This window comes from Salminus brasiliensis, chromosome 3, assembly GCF_030463535.1.
Source record: "Salminus brasiliensis chromosome 3, fSalBra1.hap2, whole genome shotgun sequence".
Lineage (NCBI taxonomy): Eukaryota > Metazoa > Chordata > Actinopteri > Characiformes > Bryconidae > Salminus > Salminus brasiliensis.
The window spans coordinates 10,586,957-10,604,612 of record NC_132880.1 but is presented as its reverse complement, the minus strand read 5'-3'; the positions used below and the strand labels follow the sequence as shown (position 1 = coordinate 10,604,612).

Sequence of the window (17,656 nt, the reverse complement as noted above, 5' to 3'; positions counted from 1 at the left end):
TCCCATGATTTCAGATTCCAGATGAGGGCAACAATAATTGACTGAGAAAGTTGATCAGTATATAAAACACAGATATTCACCAATATCTTTCTTAAACTTACTTGAGAAAAGTACTAACAAAGTCTGTCAGAATTGTCCACCCAGTCTCTAGAATTCCCCCTTGTAATGTTCCTAACCCTAGGAGAGTGAGGACAAGCACATGCTTCCTATGATACATGTGAAGTCAGCCATCAACTCTTTTTGAAATGCCACCAATGCAGCATCACCAAAACCCTAGCTCTGATCCATCAGACAACTGTGCCAGCCAGCATCACATTAGGGGAGAGAGCGCTATCCACCCAACCACAAAAAGAGGATGGCCAGTTGCGTTCTCTCAGACTCCAGCTGCTGATGGCAAAGCAGCATGACCCAGGATTCGAACTCGCAATCCTCTGGCCATAGCGTTAGCGACTGCCACTCTGAACCCAATTAAGGTTGTGTATGTTCTATAGTTTGCATATTGATGGCTTGATTACATGTTTAATGGAATAATAGGCTTAATCAATTTATTGGAACAATCATAAGCTGCAGCCCTACTTCAAACCTCTGGCTGGTTTACTTATAGCCCTACATATCAGGTTACAGACAAAACAGTAGAGCTGCAACTAAGAACTATAAATGGTAAAACTATTGACTATTGTTTATGTAATTGATTAAAAACTTATTACTTATTAAAATTATTTTCAGAACCCCAGATTATGAAAATAATTCCTTTTTATGATGAAATGAGACAGTAGCCGTATCACTCTCTACACTTCCTTGACTGTCTCATATGAATATTACAGAGCTTCATGCAGTGCTTTTTAGTCATCGACGACTAATCGACTCTGTAGACTCAATGTTGCAGCCCCGCAAAACAACTCCACCCCCAGCGGACACAGTAGAGGTGGCTTCTCGGAGGCCGCAGCATGACTCCCTCTGGGGAAATTCAGGTAATGAAGCCTGGCAGCCGCTCTCCCGCTGACAAACCTCCATCCTGTTTACTCCTGCGGGCGTCGCACTCTCCGAAACGAGCGAGCGCAACCTGTCCATTGATTTTACAGGGGGATTTTCATCTGCCTCCTCCGAGCTCAGCTTAATGAATCGAGCACCACATCTGTATTCCATGGGGAAAATTTGGTGAAAGAGCATCAAAAACGAAAGCGAGAGAGGCGCGGGGAGCAGAGAGGCGGCAAGGGTGGATGTGTCATTAAAGCAGTGAATGAAGCTAATATCGGTGGACGTTATTATGAGAAGGCTGATATGAATGCCCGATATGCGATTGTGATGGAATGGGGAAAGGGCTGAGGCCTTTCACCTTTCAGAAGAATGGTAATTTAGATTCAGAACTAAATCACACTGAAAAAAAAACTGAAATCAATGCATTAGGCATAGCGTATTGGATACACTTCAGGAGATCAAATGCGCATACAAATACACACGTAACAAAATCTTTAAAGTCAGCATGGATTTTCAAGTTCATTCAGTACTGGAAAAAAAAGCCTTTTAAAAGTTATTTATCTGGGTGAGTTTCCCGAAAACTATAAATCTTCATGAATAATGAACCAAAACTTAATGAATGAGTTCAAAGAAAGCCGTTGTTTTCTCTTCCACTGAAACTGGCCAGTCGCACCCTTATATGAAGATATTCAGTAGTCAGATATACAGCATGTGTTAAATGTATTTATATAAATTATATTTATGTAAACAATAAATATCATCTTGTCATCAACATACATTCAACTACAGTTCCATTAAATTGACCCTGATTTATCTGCAACTCTAGGGTCCAACTCTAGGGTCCTACTCCTGACTCTAAAGCCACTGAAAATCAAGCAACTTTTTAAAGTTAGTTTGGCATTGACCTAAACATCTGCAGAGTCCGTGTCCTGATTAATCTAATAAACAAATTATGGGGTAATATATAATTATTATTTGAGTGTTTTAACTAATAACATTCAAGTCAGATACCATTCCCTAAAGTAGCCATTTGTGCCATTAGCCACCCCTCAGATGGTCACTAACAGTAAAAGAAGCATGTGGACTGATGAGGAGAGTAATATTTCAGGAATTTACACTAATTTGTTTATGCAGCGTTATGCAGTTCTCGTGAATGTTCTGCCTGTTTCATCAAAATTACTGTGTTGAGCCCACAGTGGCAAATATATAGATTCTACTCTCCCTATTACAATTCAGTGGAGCTTCAGTTTTATAACTGTCACTTCAAGGTCATAATGCTACAAGCTACAAAATGTTGCTTTAAGTGGATTAGCTTATATAGGTCTATCAGGCAGTGTCTACCCAAGGACTGGAATTGGATCTGGGTTAATACAGTTAATGTCAATCTATTTAAATATGACCAAGATATCTCTATGTAGGTGAACACTCTCACCTCATACTCCTGCTTAAAGCCGTAGCCCTCTGCTGTCTTCATTTGGTTGATGTGCTGCAGCAGGTCGGCCACGCGTACGGCAGGGTGCAGCTGACCTGTGTGGTATGGAGAGCTTTTCCTCCGGCAGTGGCGTCGCGGAGAGCCGCCCAGTAGACTACTGGACTCGTTCACCGAGCTGCGCTGCTCAGCTAGACACATAGCAATCACACATAAATAGTGGGTTACAATGGGTTACAGTGGGTTAGCCTTCACCCTAACTACAGAAGAGAATCTTTGGCCTTCAAATCTTACTGGATTGGTCTTGCAGTGCTCAGCAGTAACTTTAGCCAACACTGATGTTCAACAACTAATAGTGGAAGACATATAGCTGTAGAAGCTGAATGGTAACATATCACAAAGTAATCACGGGGTATAAAGTGGAGAACTAAAAAACAGCACAACTTTCACTGGAGATTGAGAATAATAGAAAGTGCTTGTAGTGGAAAATAAGCTCTCTTCAAAAATGAATATCATTTTCCTATAGCTTGCGTCAGGTAACGTCTGCGTGGCTTTTTAATGCATTCAATGCAAAGGACTATGCGAGCGCGTGTGCACAATCTAATCCTTAAGGGATGCGCGGTTCAGCACTTTAGGTCGAATCAACACCTGCATCCACACACCCACTCACATCTCCACCGAGTGGCGGAGACCGAGCTTGTCAGTGTGGCCCTCTTGAGAAATGCTTACGTTCCAAAAAAAAAAAGAGAGAAGTGCAGTGATTGGCACCGCCTTCGCTTCAAATGAAGCCCGAGTACATTTCATTAGACAGCAAGGGGGACTCAGCAATGACAGACAGCGAAAAGGTTAGTAAAAGAAAATGTCAATATACTCCTGGAGCAACGGCAAGGACTGCTGTAGCCAATATGTGGGTTTTCACTGCAGCCCAATTTGTGTATGAGTAATCTATGATTACTTATACACGCAAGAATATGTATGAACCTATGAATTACATACATCTCTAAACAAACTCCACGTACACTAAATCACTGAGTTTATGTGGTACTCCTACATCATACCCACTGTCGATGGCTATGATAAGGAATAGCAGGGCAAAGACATGACAAGGGCATGGAAAAATGACTTTTTATTAAGTTAAATTTGAAAAGAACATGCTTTGGATCATCTTCTCAAAACCCCATAGCAATCCCGTCTACAGATCTGTTCAGCAGTCAGAGAGACATGTTCAGGAGATGGTCAGGTTGAAAGTACATCCAACACAAGGCGGTGGTAATTTCAACACGGCAGTCCTTATCCCCCATATAAATTCAGAAAAGTACCATTTATCGGAAGTTTATTTTGTAGAGTTCATTGCTATGATATCAGGTAGGGTGGTAAAGACATAACAAGGGGGTGGAACAAGGACTGTTGTAGTTAAAACCAATTTGAGTAGGACATGCCTTGGATCATCTTCTTGTAACCCCATAACAAACCCATCTACATATGTCAACATTAAACAGATAATTCCCTGGAGACTGCCAGGCTAAAATACATCCAACACATGGTGGCTGTAGTTACTTGGTTACAAGCAAGCCTGCATTAAAAAAATGTAATGATAGTCCAACCCCCCTTCCACATTAATTGAGAAAAGTTCAGATTGGAAGATATTTATGTACAGATTTATAAGAAACATATTATAGATAAATTATTATTCTTATAAAATAAAATATATTTTTGTATTGCTGTTTTCAATGCTTCCTAACATGTCCTAATCCTTTTTGTGCATTGCACACTAAACTGCTCATTAAAAAAATCGCTCACTTTGTCTATCTATCTCGTTTTTTCATTTGATAGAACAGCCGTCAAAGCATTGCCCTGATGCAGACCATGTATGACCGCTTATGCGACAAATAAACTTTGATTTCATTTGATTGGATTTCATTTGATTTGGACATTGGTGTTGGTATATGCATATCTACTTTGGACAAACAGAAGTTTGCTATACAATTATTTGAGTTGGGAAGCTTCAAACATAAAATTATACTGAATACTTGTGTTTGCTTTAGGCTTTACCAGACTTGAGGTTGTGTGTATAAGAAAATTATTCATCTTGCTCAAACAATGTGTCCCCTCTCTCTCCTACGCTAATCATACACATCAGTGCTCACTAATCTTTCTTCAGCACATCTACCTTCCTGCAAGTTTCCCAGACAAAGCAAATCCAACTCATCTTACTCAGCTGATCAAGTACTTCTGAAGGAAGCAATTAGATGACCAGGTGGATTTGATTAGGATTGGAGCTGAAGGCTGGTGAGCACTGATGTAGGTGCACCTTGTGGAATGGTTTCTTAGACAGGAATTAGGCTTGGTCCTGGAATACATAACATTCTGAATGCAGACTCTCCATTAAAGCAAAATGAAGTCCAGGGCTACCATAAGCATAAGTCAGCTCCAGTCTACTCAAAACCATAAAAATAAGTAACAGAAGTTTGGGGATTCTGTTCTGCAGAGTAATGAAACAAAACTAGCATATGGATCAGCGGCATATCCAGAGGAGGAAGAATACAAATTCCTTCTCAGACTCATATGCACCTACAACCTTTTTTATTAAGGCCTCTAAGAGCTCATTAGAGCAAACCAAACTAAATCTCTTTTAAAAATGTTTAAATAACAGAAGCTCCTTTAAAAATCTTAGGATTTGGGCACAATCCTACACACAATGAATCTCATAGTTCATGACAGCTTACACGTGTGGCTTTGAAGGACTTGCGCTTGTACATCTGTACGTGCGTGAGTCTACTCACTCCTAGCGCTGCAGCTGTGTGTATCCATGAAGGTGTGTGTGGTACGCTCGTCCTGCTGCAGGGTGCTTTGATCGGCCGTGCTGCAGTCCAGCGAGCCCAGCTTCCGGTTTTTCTCCTGCCGATAGGTCATGGCCGCCTTGTTCATGTTCACTTTCTTCCTTCTGCAAACATAAAAAAGTGAACAGAGCGAGCGAGGAGAGAAAAGAAGGGAGGAGAGGGTCACTGAATAGATACGCAGAGGAAAAGATAAGGCTAAAAAGGGGAGGATCAAGGGACGGAAGTGGAAACAGAATTAATGTAAGAGGGGGAGTAGGAAAGCAGCGGAAAACAGCGATGAAATGATAGTAAGAGGGAGATGTAGCAACAAGGGAGGACCAAAAGAACAGGTGAAGGATGAAGACGAGATAGCCTGGCTAATCTTTTACAGGACTAAAGGTAAACAGTGGAGATACAAGTGGAGGATGATGGAAAAAATAAGTGTAAAAGGTTGGAGATTCACTCACGGATAGTAAGGGTACGAATAGAAGTCCCTTCTGAAGGGGTGGAACAGACAGATAGTGAAAAAGAGAGAACAAAGACAGGCCAGATATTAGTTTTGGGGTTTGTTAATCCTTGGATGTTACAGTTTAACAGGTGATAAGAAAAGCATGGTGCAATTTTATATCAGTTATTTCTCATTTGTATCTCATAAAACAAGCGAAACAATTCTGTGTGAAGTGTAGATACTACACTTCAAATCACCAACACACTTTTTGTTGTAAGTTGTAAGTAGAAAATAATATTTTAAGATTTTAATTTAATGGGAGATTCAATGTTGTGCATTAAATGTTGTTTTGCAAATAGAAGAAAAAAAAGCTCATTTTGAAATTAAAAGCATTTTTACACTTTTCAATTAAACACTGGTTGGTACATTTGACTGAGTGAAAAAGTGGTTTCAAAGCCCTGGAGCTGTCCAGAGTGCTGATCCCTGGCGCTCCTGAAAACAGTCCAGGGTTCCCTTCAAGCGAGTCATGGAGAGGTCCACAGTGTGGGCAAAATCTATCTGCTACCAGCACTGTATCTACTGAGTAATGCGATTGGTTCCTTTTGTCACGTTACTACTTGTTTTAGGTTTTGTTTGGTTCACTGCAATTATTGCGAAAACCATCATGCAACCGTCTGGTGTCATCTTAAACAGCGAATAAATGTGAATAAATTCCTAATGATGTAATAAGGTATTACAAATAATTGATCAGAAAATGTAATAAATTCCTAATGATGTGATGACTGTTGAAAATGGTATTATATCAGTGACTTTGTAGTACATTATTAGGCACGGAATTATATTTTAAAGTTTTATAACATTTTTGACCTAGGCAAGTGCACTATTATATTACATTTCTGGCTGTTAATACAATGATTACATTTTTAATTGCTACAAATAAGCACAGAATCGCTAATGGGTGTGGACTTAATCACTCGAGTGTGAAAGTACCCTAAAAACTAATATCCTGGACAGGAACTAAGCCTAGTTGTGACTATATTTTTTCTTTATTAGAAAATCTCCATTCAAAATGATGTGTAGTCAGCCTTAAATGTGTAGTAATAATCAGAACTGAAGCATTAACTGACTTTTAAGCATTCTAAGCATCTCAGGCATGTAGTGATAATTCTTCATTTTCACTAGTCAAAAAGCAATATAGCTAACTTCAGTTAAGGCAACAAATGATATACATAATCTTGAACACTAAAATAACCAACTGAATACAAAGTCTTGTTTATGATGGAAAACCCGTTGTATAAGGTTCTTTAAAGAAACCTTTTAAAGATGGTTCTACATAGCACCAAGAATGTTTCTGCTACTGTTACTAGTAAAAGAACATTAAAGAACCCTTTTGCTAAGAGGATAGTTACAGATTGCATCTACTAGTTAGTGCCTACTTGCAGATGCTTTATTCTGAGGTATTATGCATAGTCGACTTTGTTTCACTCTCCTGGGAAAGCTTTACACTGGATGTTGGAACTCTGCTGGGAGCCAGAATTAGTGATTACAGACAGGTGTCCAGAAACAGTGTATTGAAAATGTTCAGACTATATTCTCAAACCCGTTAATTACAGATAGAATCACTGAGTTCAAAATGCATGACCACATGTTATGGACTCTGGTAACCTCCTAGGTTCAAGTAATTGAGTAGCTAAATGATTATTCTTGCATTTGATGGGAAGTTTTAGACTGAGCAAGATCTCTAATCTAAACATATCTCTGAAGTTTAGGGCAGAATGAACTGTTTGTATTCGGTAATGGGAATTTTGAATTCATTTAAAGTAATAAGTACCTTAATGAACAAACAACCCCAAAAGAACAGGTAATCGATTATTCAAATGAAAGCAAACAATCTGAGAAATTTATATTGTGCACCAACATAACAACAGAAACACAGCTGGGATTCCTATCCTACATTACATGGCAAATTAGATGACTACTTGGTAATGGTATGGAGCCAGTAATATAATTGGGTGAAAATAAAAAAACTACTTTTAGGGTTCCCGTGGTGTGCAAACGTGTGTAATCCTGGCCATGCCATAGCCATCTGTGGCTGGGAGTCTAGGAAAGTATAACTGGATTTGGATGGCTCTCCTCCTCCCCCAATTAACAGATGGGGAGACAGAATTGGAAGTTAGTGGGAAGTTAACAGAAATGGAAGTGTGTGTTCTGCATCAAGCAAACTCAGCTGATTATGTTGTGTTAGTGGCAGTTCAAAAAGAGTTTTTATGTGACTCAGAGGAAGCCTTAAAGTGGTGGTGGTGGGGGGGTTGGGTTAGGTAGTGTTAGCCATGAGGGTGACTTGGCCATGACCAAATTGTGTATGCAGATGTACCCACAAGAAATCCACAAATATTGATGTATAATATAAATCCTTTAACAAAGGAAAGGAGTTTGCTTTGTTTTTGTGTGAGATGTGATGGCTAAATGGTGTTGCTGTTCTTTACACAAAGAATAATTTGGTTGGATGCTCTAATAAAATGAATTAAAATGAACAGCAACTAAACTAAGCAGAAAGAGATGGTTCATTGTAGATAGCTTATAGATGCCAACCTGGAATTTAACTGAATGTCTGTTAAAATCAACAGAACTCTAAGCTGAAGGTACATGTCTACTGAATGTAACCCTGCACCTAAACCTAACCCTTACCTTAATCTTACTTTTTTAGGGTTAGATTTAAGGTTTAGGTTAAAATTAGAATTAGAATTGGATTTAGGGTTGATTCCAAGTAAGGTTAAAATTAGGGTTACATTTAACTCAGAGCTCAGTTGTTTTTAATACATATTCAGTGGAAGTTTAGCTGAATGTCAGGTGAGCATCTATGAGGCATCTACAATGTACCATCCGAGTAAAGTGATACCAATTCCTAAATAAAAAGTAAAAATAAGAAGCTTTAAATACAGGTATTAAATTTCAAATTGGGCCCCATCAGCAGCCAGAGCCCAAGAGAGTGATCTTGCTTTCTCTGGCTGGGTAGATGGCTTTCTCTCACCCTACATCACTTCAGTGTCCATGCATCAGAGCTGTCACTTTTCCTTCGAGCATGTTGGTTGCCTGGTTACAAATCTTCCAAAATAATACTAAAGAAAGTGCAATTACTTCACTGTTCTCCCATCCCTGCTAGTGGCTTGCTCTGTAAACTGTGACAACAATGAGCATTTTAGAGCAAGATATAGTTCGTGGGTTGAAAAATGATTATAAGGTTCATGGCATCCCATCTTGACACATTAAGATGGGGTTCCATGAATTGTTTGAAGCTGACAATTAAGAGCTGTATGAAGCTTCCTGTTGGTCTGTATTTGCTTTAGCACTTGCACTTGATGGATTTCACTGTGACAGAGGTTTTCCTCTGCTATGTAAAATCAATTGGTGGATGTTGAGTGGTATTTTTACAAGTCTAATACATGCTAACACTGAGCTGAACACTCGTGCCAATCCTTATTGCATCTCATGTACACAGCTAAGTCCTCTGCAGCGACAGGCTTTAAGCAGTGAAGAAGAAATTCTCCCTTTCGTGGGTGGGTGGAAATTCATCCAAGGGGAATAAATGCCTGTGAGCGAGTTGTCATGATTAGGCTGTGCCTCTTGACATTTCGAACTTTTGGCTCCTGTAGGGCCAAAATGTGATGGTGTCACAGCAACTGACGTTGCTCTGAGCCTAGGAACATTGCTGTCGCTGACCTACGATGACTGCTGAGACCCAGCTTGATTCAAAGACCCCAAATGATGATGCCACAATCATGTGTAACCAAACTTGCACATACACACATAATAAAGTATTTGGCAGAAGTGTTAAGGAGCCATGAAAATTGGTTATCAGTATCTATCTCAGCAGTATGTGTGCACTATATAACATGGGAATAAATATGAATAAACATAAATACAGTAGATAGAATGTGTTTGTCAGTAAAGTTGTTGATTTTTACAGAGATAATTACTGTTGCAATATAAACAAGATCATTCAGAATGATTTGTGCACCATTCTAGATATAAATCTACTGAGACATTGTTACATGCCTACTAAACTTGAACCACATGAGCAGGAAATTAAAAGGCTTAAATGGTTTCCACCCCTGATAAACAAATGATGACAACAATGAGCCTTTAAGAGCAATATATACTTTCTGGATTGGATAAAATGTTAATGAGGTTTATGGCATCCCATTTTGAAATATTACTCAAGAGTTGTTTGAAACTGACACATCATTTCCTGCCGACACTTCCCGCCGGCCCTGTTACCACCTAGACACTTTAAGTGTAAACAACCCAAAACTCACTGAAACCAGATACAAATCTGATCTCTCAAACCACTTCAGGATGTAATCTGAAATGCATTTGAGCCACATTTCATTGCAGAGTAAATGTCAAGATAGATACACCAATCAAAACTCCTCCCATTACAACCGAAACACCGCCCCATGCAGAACATTGCTGTGATCCCTGTCTGTGAGGAAGATAATCATGGAGGAAGATGGTATGTAAAATCATGCTTGACAGCATGTAAAACTGAAAAGCGAATTTCAGGCAGCAGCCATCTTTAGCACAGGACAGGAAGAGGATGGATAGATAAACAACTGGTTGCCACATCATAAGCGGATTTGCATATTCCGTCCCACACAGCAATTAGATTTTTGTCTAACTAACTGGAGTCGCATTAGACCACCCAGTGTGAAAGCATGTAGTTGGGATACAATCCAGATACTAGTCACATAAAGTGGCCCTGTTTACAACTATTCACTCCATGCATCTTGAGTTTCAGGAATATATCTGGCTAAGCTTCAAAACCCAGGGTGCAGTAAGGCAAAACAGTCTCTTAAGAAGATTTTTTTTAAGAAGATTTTTTAATATGCCACTATTTTACCATTGTCAACAATACATGCAGTAGAAAACCTAGGACGTTTACAGGTTTACTGGTCATTTTGGATCGTAAACGTTAAGTATTTGTGTTTTAATACCCCTAGTCACTATCACCACCACTGTAAAGACATCAGAGTTAGAAGAATAATTAGAATAATCCAAACACCCTGAATCACTTCCAATGACTAAAATATGCTGAAATACATGTTTGTGGAACTGTAAAACAAACAAATGCTGACTGTCTTTTAAGTGTAATTTGCACGGTTCTGTACTTACATTCACTGTGAATATCTTACCCTTTTTTGACGATGATGACAATGGCTCCCAGCAAGAGGATAAGGACCACCAGTCCTCCAGCGCAGGCCCCCAGTATCAGCCCCATGTCTTCGGCATGCTGGGAGACTTCCAGAGCATGCTTATGGTCCTTACATGCAGCTTAGAGAAAGAGACAACAGAGAGAGTGAGAGTAAAGCAAAACTGCATATGTACACAAGGTTCTTGGTCTGTTCTCATGAAAGTTCACACTTTCTTGGAATTTCTTCAGATTATTATTATTTTTTTAATTTACAAATTTAGCTGTTTGCAAAGCCTCATAAATGTACCATGGTAAGACAAAAAAACGAAAATAAATGTAATATGCATCGGGGACACTGCAACAGAAAAGAGTTTTACTTTAACAACAGAATATCAAGCCTTTTCTGAATTTATGCACTTCTCCACTTTGTAAACAAGTGCTTTGAATTCCATGTTTTTTTTCTTTTAAGAGAACTCTGCTAAAACTTTTTAAATTGACCCAAAAAATGATCTACTGTCAGAACTGTCCCAGTTAAGTAAGCATCCAGTTTAACTTTAGTTTCCCTTAAAACACAAATGCAGTGCTGCAGTCCTGCATTTTCCTTTTTTCTCACCAGCACACTGCCAGCACCCCAATGCAATACAATCAGAGAGTATGCCACAGAGTTTCCTGCCATGTGATTTCTTAGTTCATGTCTGTAGGATTTACTTCACAACAGTTTCAAAATAATACAGCAAGAGACACAATAAGAAATGGGTAGAGAATACTCAACGTATGCTCTTTTTAAAGGCTTGTTAGTTTGCTAAAATAATGGCTCAAGTAGAAGTAAAAGTAGTCTAGCAACAACAAGTGTGAAAAAGCATTTAGTCAAACGACTACATTTGAAACCCTTGTGTAGCCTTGGCATTTTGTAGACTTCCCTTGACCTAAGATCCAGACAAGAATTTACCCTAGTGGTGTACATCTTTCATGGAAGTATAAACAAAAGTGCTATTTTACTTTCTGTAAACTTGAGGTCACTCTAGGAAAATCTTTACATTTCAAGCAGGAAATGGGAATCCTTTAAAAATAGATTCATTTAGGGAGATTTTTCTGCTAAATATAGTGGCAGGTCATTTATGACCCTTAAAAGGTGGAGTCGAACTGTGTTCCCTGGAATGATGGTTGGTGTTTCAACCAACACTTTTGGAATGAGTTGGAGAGTTGGGGATGAGTTGGAGTGGTGATCATACAACATCCTGACCCTACTAACACTGTCACTGAATGTAATCCAATCCTCACTGCTATGCCCCAAAATCTAGTAGAAAGCTTACCTGGACAATACAGGCAGTTATTTAAAACATCCTTTATTTGAATGCCCTTGATTCCACAAGAAACAATGAATGAGCAGGTATCCCAATGCTTTTGTCCATATTGTGCACCTCCATTACAAATCTTTATGGAACCAAAGGATTTATGGTTCTTATATGGCATTGTTCAATAAACCATCTGAAGCACCTATATTTCTAAGAGTGTACTGCCTGTAGATCTTCCTAGTATATACAGAAGGTTTATCAGACTTCATTCGATATTTTGCTTAAATTTCACACTAAAACTCAAAAGGTAGAGATGCGAGAACAGTAATCCAAGAGCTGAACCGAAAGAAAAGAATGAAACTGCCACAACATAGGTGTCAGTAACTCTAATTAAAGTGAAACTAAGTGGAAAAAGGTTATTTTTCTTGCAAATATGGTAGTGTACAAAACTCAATTAGTTAATTTCTAGTCAAAACAGCCATTAGGTCCAAGTTCTTCCTTGTCCAGCACCAAGAAAAATAGCAGAAAACACATTCAACAGCAAATTACTCAGACACCTTCACCCTTTACCTTAATTACAGCTTCCATTCTTTTTAAGAGACTCACTTTCAGTTTTACTGCTGGAATCTGCAGGGAGATGAGATTTCCACACCTCCAAAGTTCAGTCTTTGAAGCTGAAAGTATTTTCTGCTTCTCGCCATCCAATTAATCCCAAACACATTCAATGATGCTGACGTTTGGACCCTGGTGTGGTCAGTCTATTGTTCTGAGCACAGCAGTGACTTCATTTTAACTTCCATTTAATTTGATCTAACGTTCTTCTCATTTTTGTCTGCTTGAGTTTCTCAGTAAGAGCATCTTAATCAGCTCCATATCCTTTCAGACCCACAGTGTTGAATCATCTTATGGTGAAATGACGGACAGAAACACCTGTGGAGTTGTCCAGATGTGAAGCGAGAGTGCTGTTTATTAGATTTTGCCTTTTGTCCTTCCATTCCTTATGCAAGTGGACTACCTTATATCTAATTCCACCAGACATATCTCCTGAAAGTGACATATTGCAATAAAAATCTGGATAAAAATGGCAGAAAGCAGACAAGCATTTCATGGTGGTTTAAATCATGCTCTTTTAACTTCTGTGTCACGTTTACAGCAAGTCTCTAAGCTAAATTTTAGCTTAAGTTTTCCTCTGCCTCAAACTTTCTGTTCCACCTTAAATAATCCAGCAGTTACGTTCTGCTGTTGAAATGTACACGATGTTACTGCAGCACTATTTAAGGTGGAATGGAGACTTGAAATTAAAACATTAGCTATTGTTTTGACTGGTAATGTCACCAGACTTATCAGTTGAAATAAAGATTTTTTGTGTTTTGCTCACTGAAGTAATGTCACAGTGAACAGTGTAGGGTAGTTTTCAGAAAAAATTTAAGTCGTCTCTATTAATGGCGCCAAAAGGGCGCCAGGTGACATTTACTGCTACACCTAAGAATCAGAAGCTTAAAAGCTGATACCCGATCCATTAAAAATGCCTGAAATGCCCTGATCCCCAGCCACTGGATTGAATTGGAACATCTATATTGATAACACTATACCAACATCATATAGTAGCTAATATCTCCCATCGTGCTACATCTTTATTTACACATAAAAAATGAGGATTTATTTTAATGGCTGTAATGTAATGAATGAAGTATAGTTTAAAATAAAGAATCTATAAAAGAATCATCAAATGAATGGCTCCATAAGAAAGAGATTAAGTAAGGTGAAATTCAAAAAAATAGTGTTCCCAAGTAGATTTAAGTAAATATAACAATATTTACTACCCACCTGTAATGATAACCTTACCCTTCTAAGGTTATCAGAATAACCTGCCAAATAGAGTAGCCCTTAGCACTACAGCATACACAAGAGGCAGGCGAGTTAGCTCAGTGCTGTGAGTTAATCCTTTCAGAGGTCCTACAGAGCTCAGTGAGAGAGAGTGCGCGAAGGCAGGTTATCAACCTAACACAGCTGATGATCCAGCCACAGGAGACAGAGTGCTACCAGGGGAAAACACACAGGGAGAGAGCAGACAGGGTCTGGCTATAAAGGACAGTGAACCAGGCTAGGCTGACTTTGGATGGACCTAGGCTGGGGATGTCCCAAAACATAGCGGCTTGGATGGACTTTATCATTCCCAGCATCCAACCCACCCGACCTCTATGTTGGCTGTTGTCACTGATCCCTGTCAATGACCCTGCCTGCTCTCTAACAGGGCCACGGCATATGTGCTTACCACTGTTCAACACTGGTGTCATGTGTTATAGTCTGTTAAAGCTAAGCCTGAGAAAAATATAATATATATATAATATATACATTCACGGAAAAAAAGGACACCTTACCACATCAGCTGCAGAAGTGTTTGCTGATGTAACTAAAACAACACTGATCAGAAGCTGAACTTTCCTTTTTTTCTTTCAATTCGGCCCTGCCAATTAACCCACCTGATCGCAGCTACCCTAGTACTAGAAATGCTCCAGACATTAGGAGGATAAAGATTGTCTCCTCCAAGATATTTATAGAAAGGAGAGAGAGAATGGTGGGAGAGAGAGAGCCATCTTCCCACATGGAGAACACAGCTGATGGCAAAGTGGCATGGCTCGGGATTCGAACAACCTACAGACCATAATGATCATATTGGTTTTGCTTAGCCTAGATTCCACATGTTATTTCTTCTAAGACCATTTCCAGAGGACAGAAGAAATGGTTAAGTGTTGAGATAATTTTCACAATATGCTCTTTTGCTGTTTTGCTTGGGTTTGTTGTTCTCTTAGGAAACACTTTCCTCACACGTGAGAGCTGGTTTCCATGCTTACAAAGTTTGAATTTGATCTGATGCTATAGCACAGCTCCCCCCCTGCTGGCTTGTGCTTAACTACTTTCTAGTGTTAAAACTACTATAATTGAAAAAATCTAAAGTTAAAGCAGCATTGTGCAAGGACTGGTATTTCTTGCTTCTGGGCTCCCTCTACAGTTAGGAAGTGTAGTTTATGCTTTGAACCACCACTAAAGGACACGCATTCCACTTGCACTTCTGGACAAGCTAAGAGATACAGAACACGTGGAGTAATAACACCAGATTTTACACAAAAATGATTTATGATTATGCAGTGTCACACAGTTCTCACAAGAACTGTCCTGCCCACTTCACCAAAGTTACATAGTGCAGTCAGCAGCGCTCCAAGCCCAGAGTTCCCTATTACAGGTTAGTGGAGCATCACTGACTATTCGTAGGTAAAATGCTACATATTGTTGCTTTAGATGAACAAGATTAAGTTCTCAATGTCATCCTTAAAGATTGTTATTGTGCAACTTTAAAAAATAGAAAGGCCTCCAACCTGCATTGCACACAGATAGAATCTTAGAATTCTAGGCCAAGAAGTCTGAAATGTCCACATTTGGGGGAGGTCCACTGCCAAAGCAGTTGCTATGCCCAGTTTAATCAAATGTGAGACTACTGGCAGACTGAAGTCAGGCTTGCCTGCTCAGGAAAGGTTTGGCATAGGTGTCATTGACAAAAAGGGAACTGAAGCCAATGAATTAGTCCATACACCCATAAACAGTCTTGGCACCGCCTTCAGATTCATCCGAGGACAGGGAAAAGCATCGGCCACAAAGGCACCTGCTTATCCTTCCACACCTTAAACAGAAAATGGATCGGGTGGGTCCTGAACAAATCAGACCAATGCTGGCAGCCACTTTGCGCATTTGCTTCCTGCTTCACTGGTGTCTCTCTCGCCAACCTGCATTTTCACCATGTAAATCCAGACACTTCAGCTGTGAGTCAGAAGAAAAAACAGCATGAATTCTCTCTTCAGATTAATGCAAGCTCCTGCCGCGCTTCCAAAAGCAGAAATTGCCATTTGAAAAAGCACAGAAATGGAACTGCATCATTGCACCATCTGCCAAGGGAGCACTAATTAAAAAGTGCTCGATGGGTTGGATAAATAACCGCATGAATAAGTGAATACGAGAAAGGAGATAAATTAAGTGTAAGGAAGCCACGCTTTCTGCATTAGGTGGCTTTTGATTAATGTTTTCAGTGCTCAGTGAGCTCTAAAGCAATTGGAGTCAAGGTAATGAGTCAAGAACTGGTAATAGAGGGCAACAAGAAATACCACTTGCTTAGCGATTAGGTCAACAACTAGCTACCACAGTGTTGGTTCAGGGAGAGGTGTCTGAATTCTAATACAAGGGTGTTATTTTGCACTTAGAAAATGACTGGAAATTAGTACCAAACATGAACACATTATTCAGAATAGACACACTGTTTCTAAAAAGATATAAAAGCAGATATGAAATTAGGCTCTTCTTAACATCAAAGATCCTTCTAAAAAGTCTGAAAGTTATGAAAAAACCTTTTACGGCACAAACCAATCATTTGATTCCATTAGTGCTGCTAGCCAGATCTAAACACAGTTTTATTCCCATCCAAAATCATCTCACAGGGCCTCATTCACCAAACAAACTTCTTCTTAAAACCCACTTCCACATTTTCATGAAGATTCTTCTCCAGTGTTTTTTATATTTAGGATTTGTTCAATTTATACTGACAATGGGATGCATCATTGGAGAGCATAGCTGCAACCAATTCGGAGGTCTAAAAACGTATCAGGAATCTTGTTAGAACTTTTCTCAAGAACAAATGTCTTAAAAGATATTGATGAACAAGTAACCTTGTGTTCATCATAGAACACTTGATTCTGGTGCTGGAAGAACAGAAAGCTGAATTGAAAGTAGTCCACTCATTAAGCTAGCCTTTGCTTAGCAAGCTCGGCTACAGACACACAGAGTATCAGACAGCTCAGTAAAGCCGCTGTTGACTGACACAAATATTCATGTTAAAAAGGGGTGTCAAAGAGGGTGAAGTCACGCGGCTAATGTTGAATGTGACAGATTATGTTAGCTAGGCTTAGATAAATTAGCAGGAGAAAGCCTGACATCTGCAAGCACATAAACGAGTGAATGGTGTGTTTTCAGGCACATTTGGTAGACTGGTTCATCCAGGCTTGCTTGCTTTCCTTTTCATTCAAACTCAGCACATCACTAACCTCAAAAACTTCCTCCTCACCTGTTTTGTGAAATAATTGGAGTGTGACATCTCCAATCATTGTACTCCGACAGCGCCACCCTGTGGCTCTCTTAAATGCACATGAATGAATGAGCTATTCCGACCGTGTATTAGATAGACAGAGAACAGAAATTCGACACATCAGACAGGACAGTTTTAAATACCTTCCTCATTTGGAGATACCGTCACCATTTTAAAATACTGCGATATATGTTTTACCGACCAAATGTAATCGAAATGCATATGCGTTTATTTGAGCTAGAAACAGTCCAATATATACATATTGGGCATATATTAACAGACTGGGTATGAACTTTTTTAAAGTCTAATCCAGTTCCGATTCGTTATTTTTACTGTTCTAGCATAGGGCAATCTAGCATTCTCAA

At 39.3% G+C, this 17,656-nt stretch overlaps 1 protein-coding gene across 2 annotated transcripts in view; it reads right to left on the bottom strand.

Annotated features, from left to right (window-relative positions):
- The window catches only part of ptprua (protein tyrosine phosphatase receptor type Ua), a 313,419-nt gene that overhangs the window by 40,798 nt on the left and 254,965 nt on the right, over positions 1 to 17,656 (bottom strand). For both annotated transcript variants that reach the window (XM_072675423.1, XM_072675424.1), the window contains exons 14-17: positions 10,867 to 11,005; positions 5,694 to 5,723; positions 5,191 to 5,351; positions 2,411 to 2,598 (exon numbers count right to left, since the gene is read on the bottom strand). In XM_072675423.1, the coding sequence (XP_072531524.1) occupies positions 2,411 to 2,598; positions 5,191 to 5,351; positions 5,694 to 5,723; positions 10,867 to 11,005 (518 nt within the window). The remainder of the gene's footprint in view (positions 1 to 2,410; positions 2,599 to 5,190; positions 5,352 to 5,693; positions 5,724 to 10,866; positions 11,006 to 17,656) is intronic.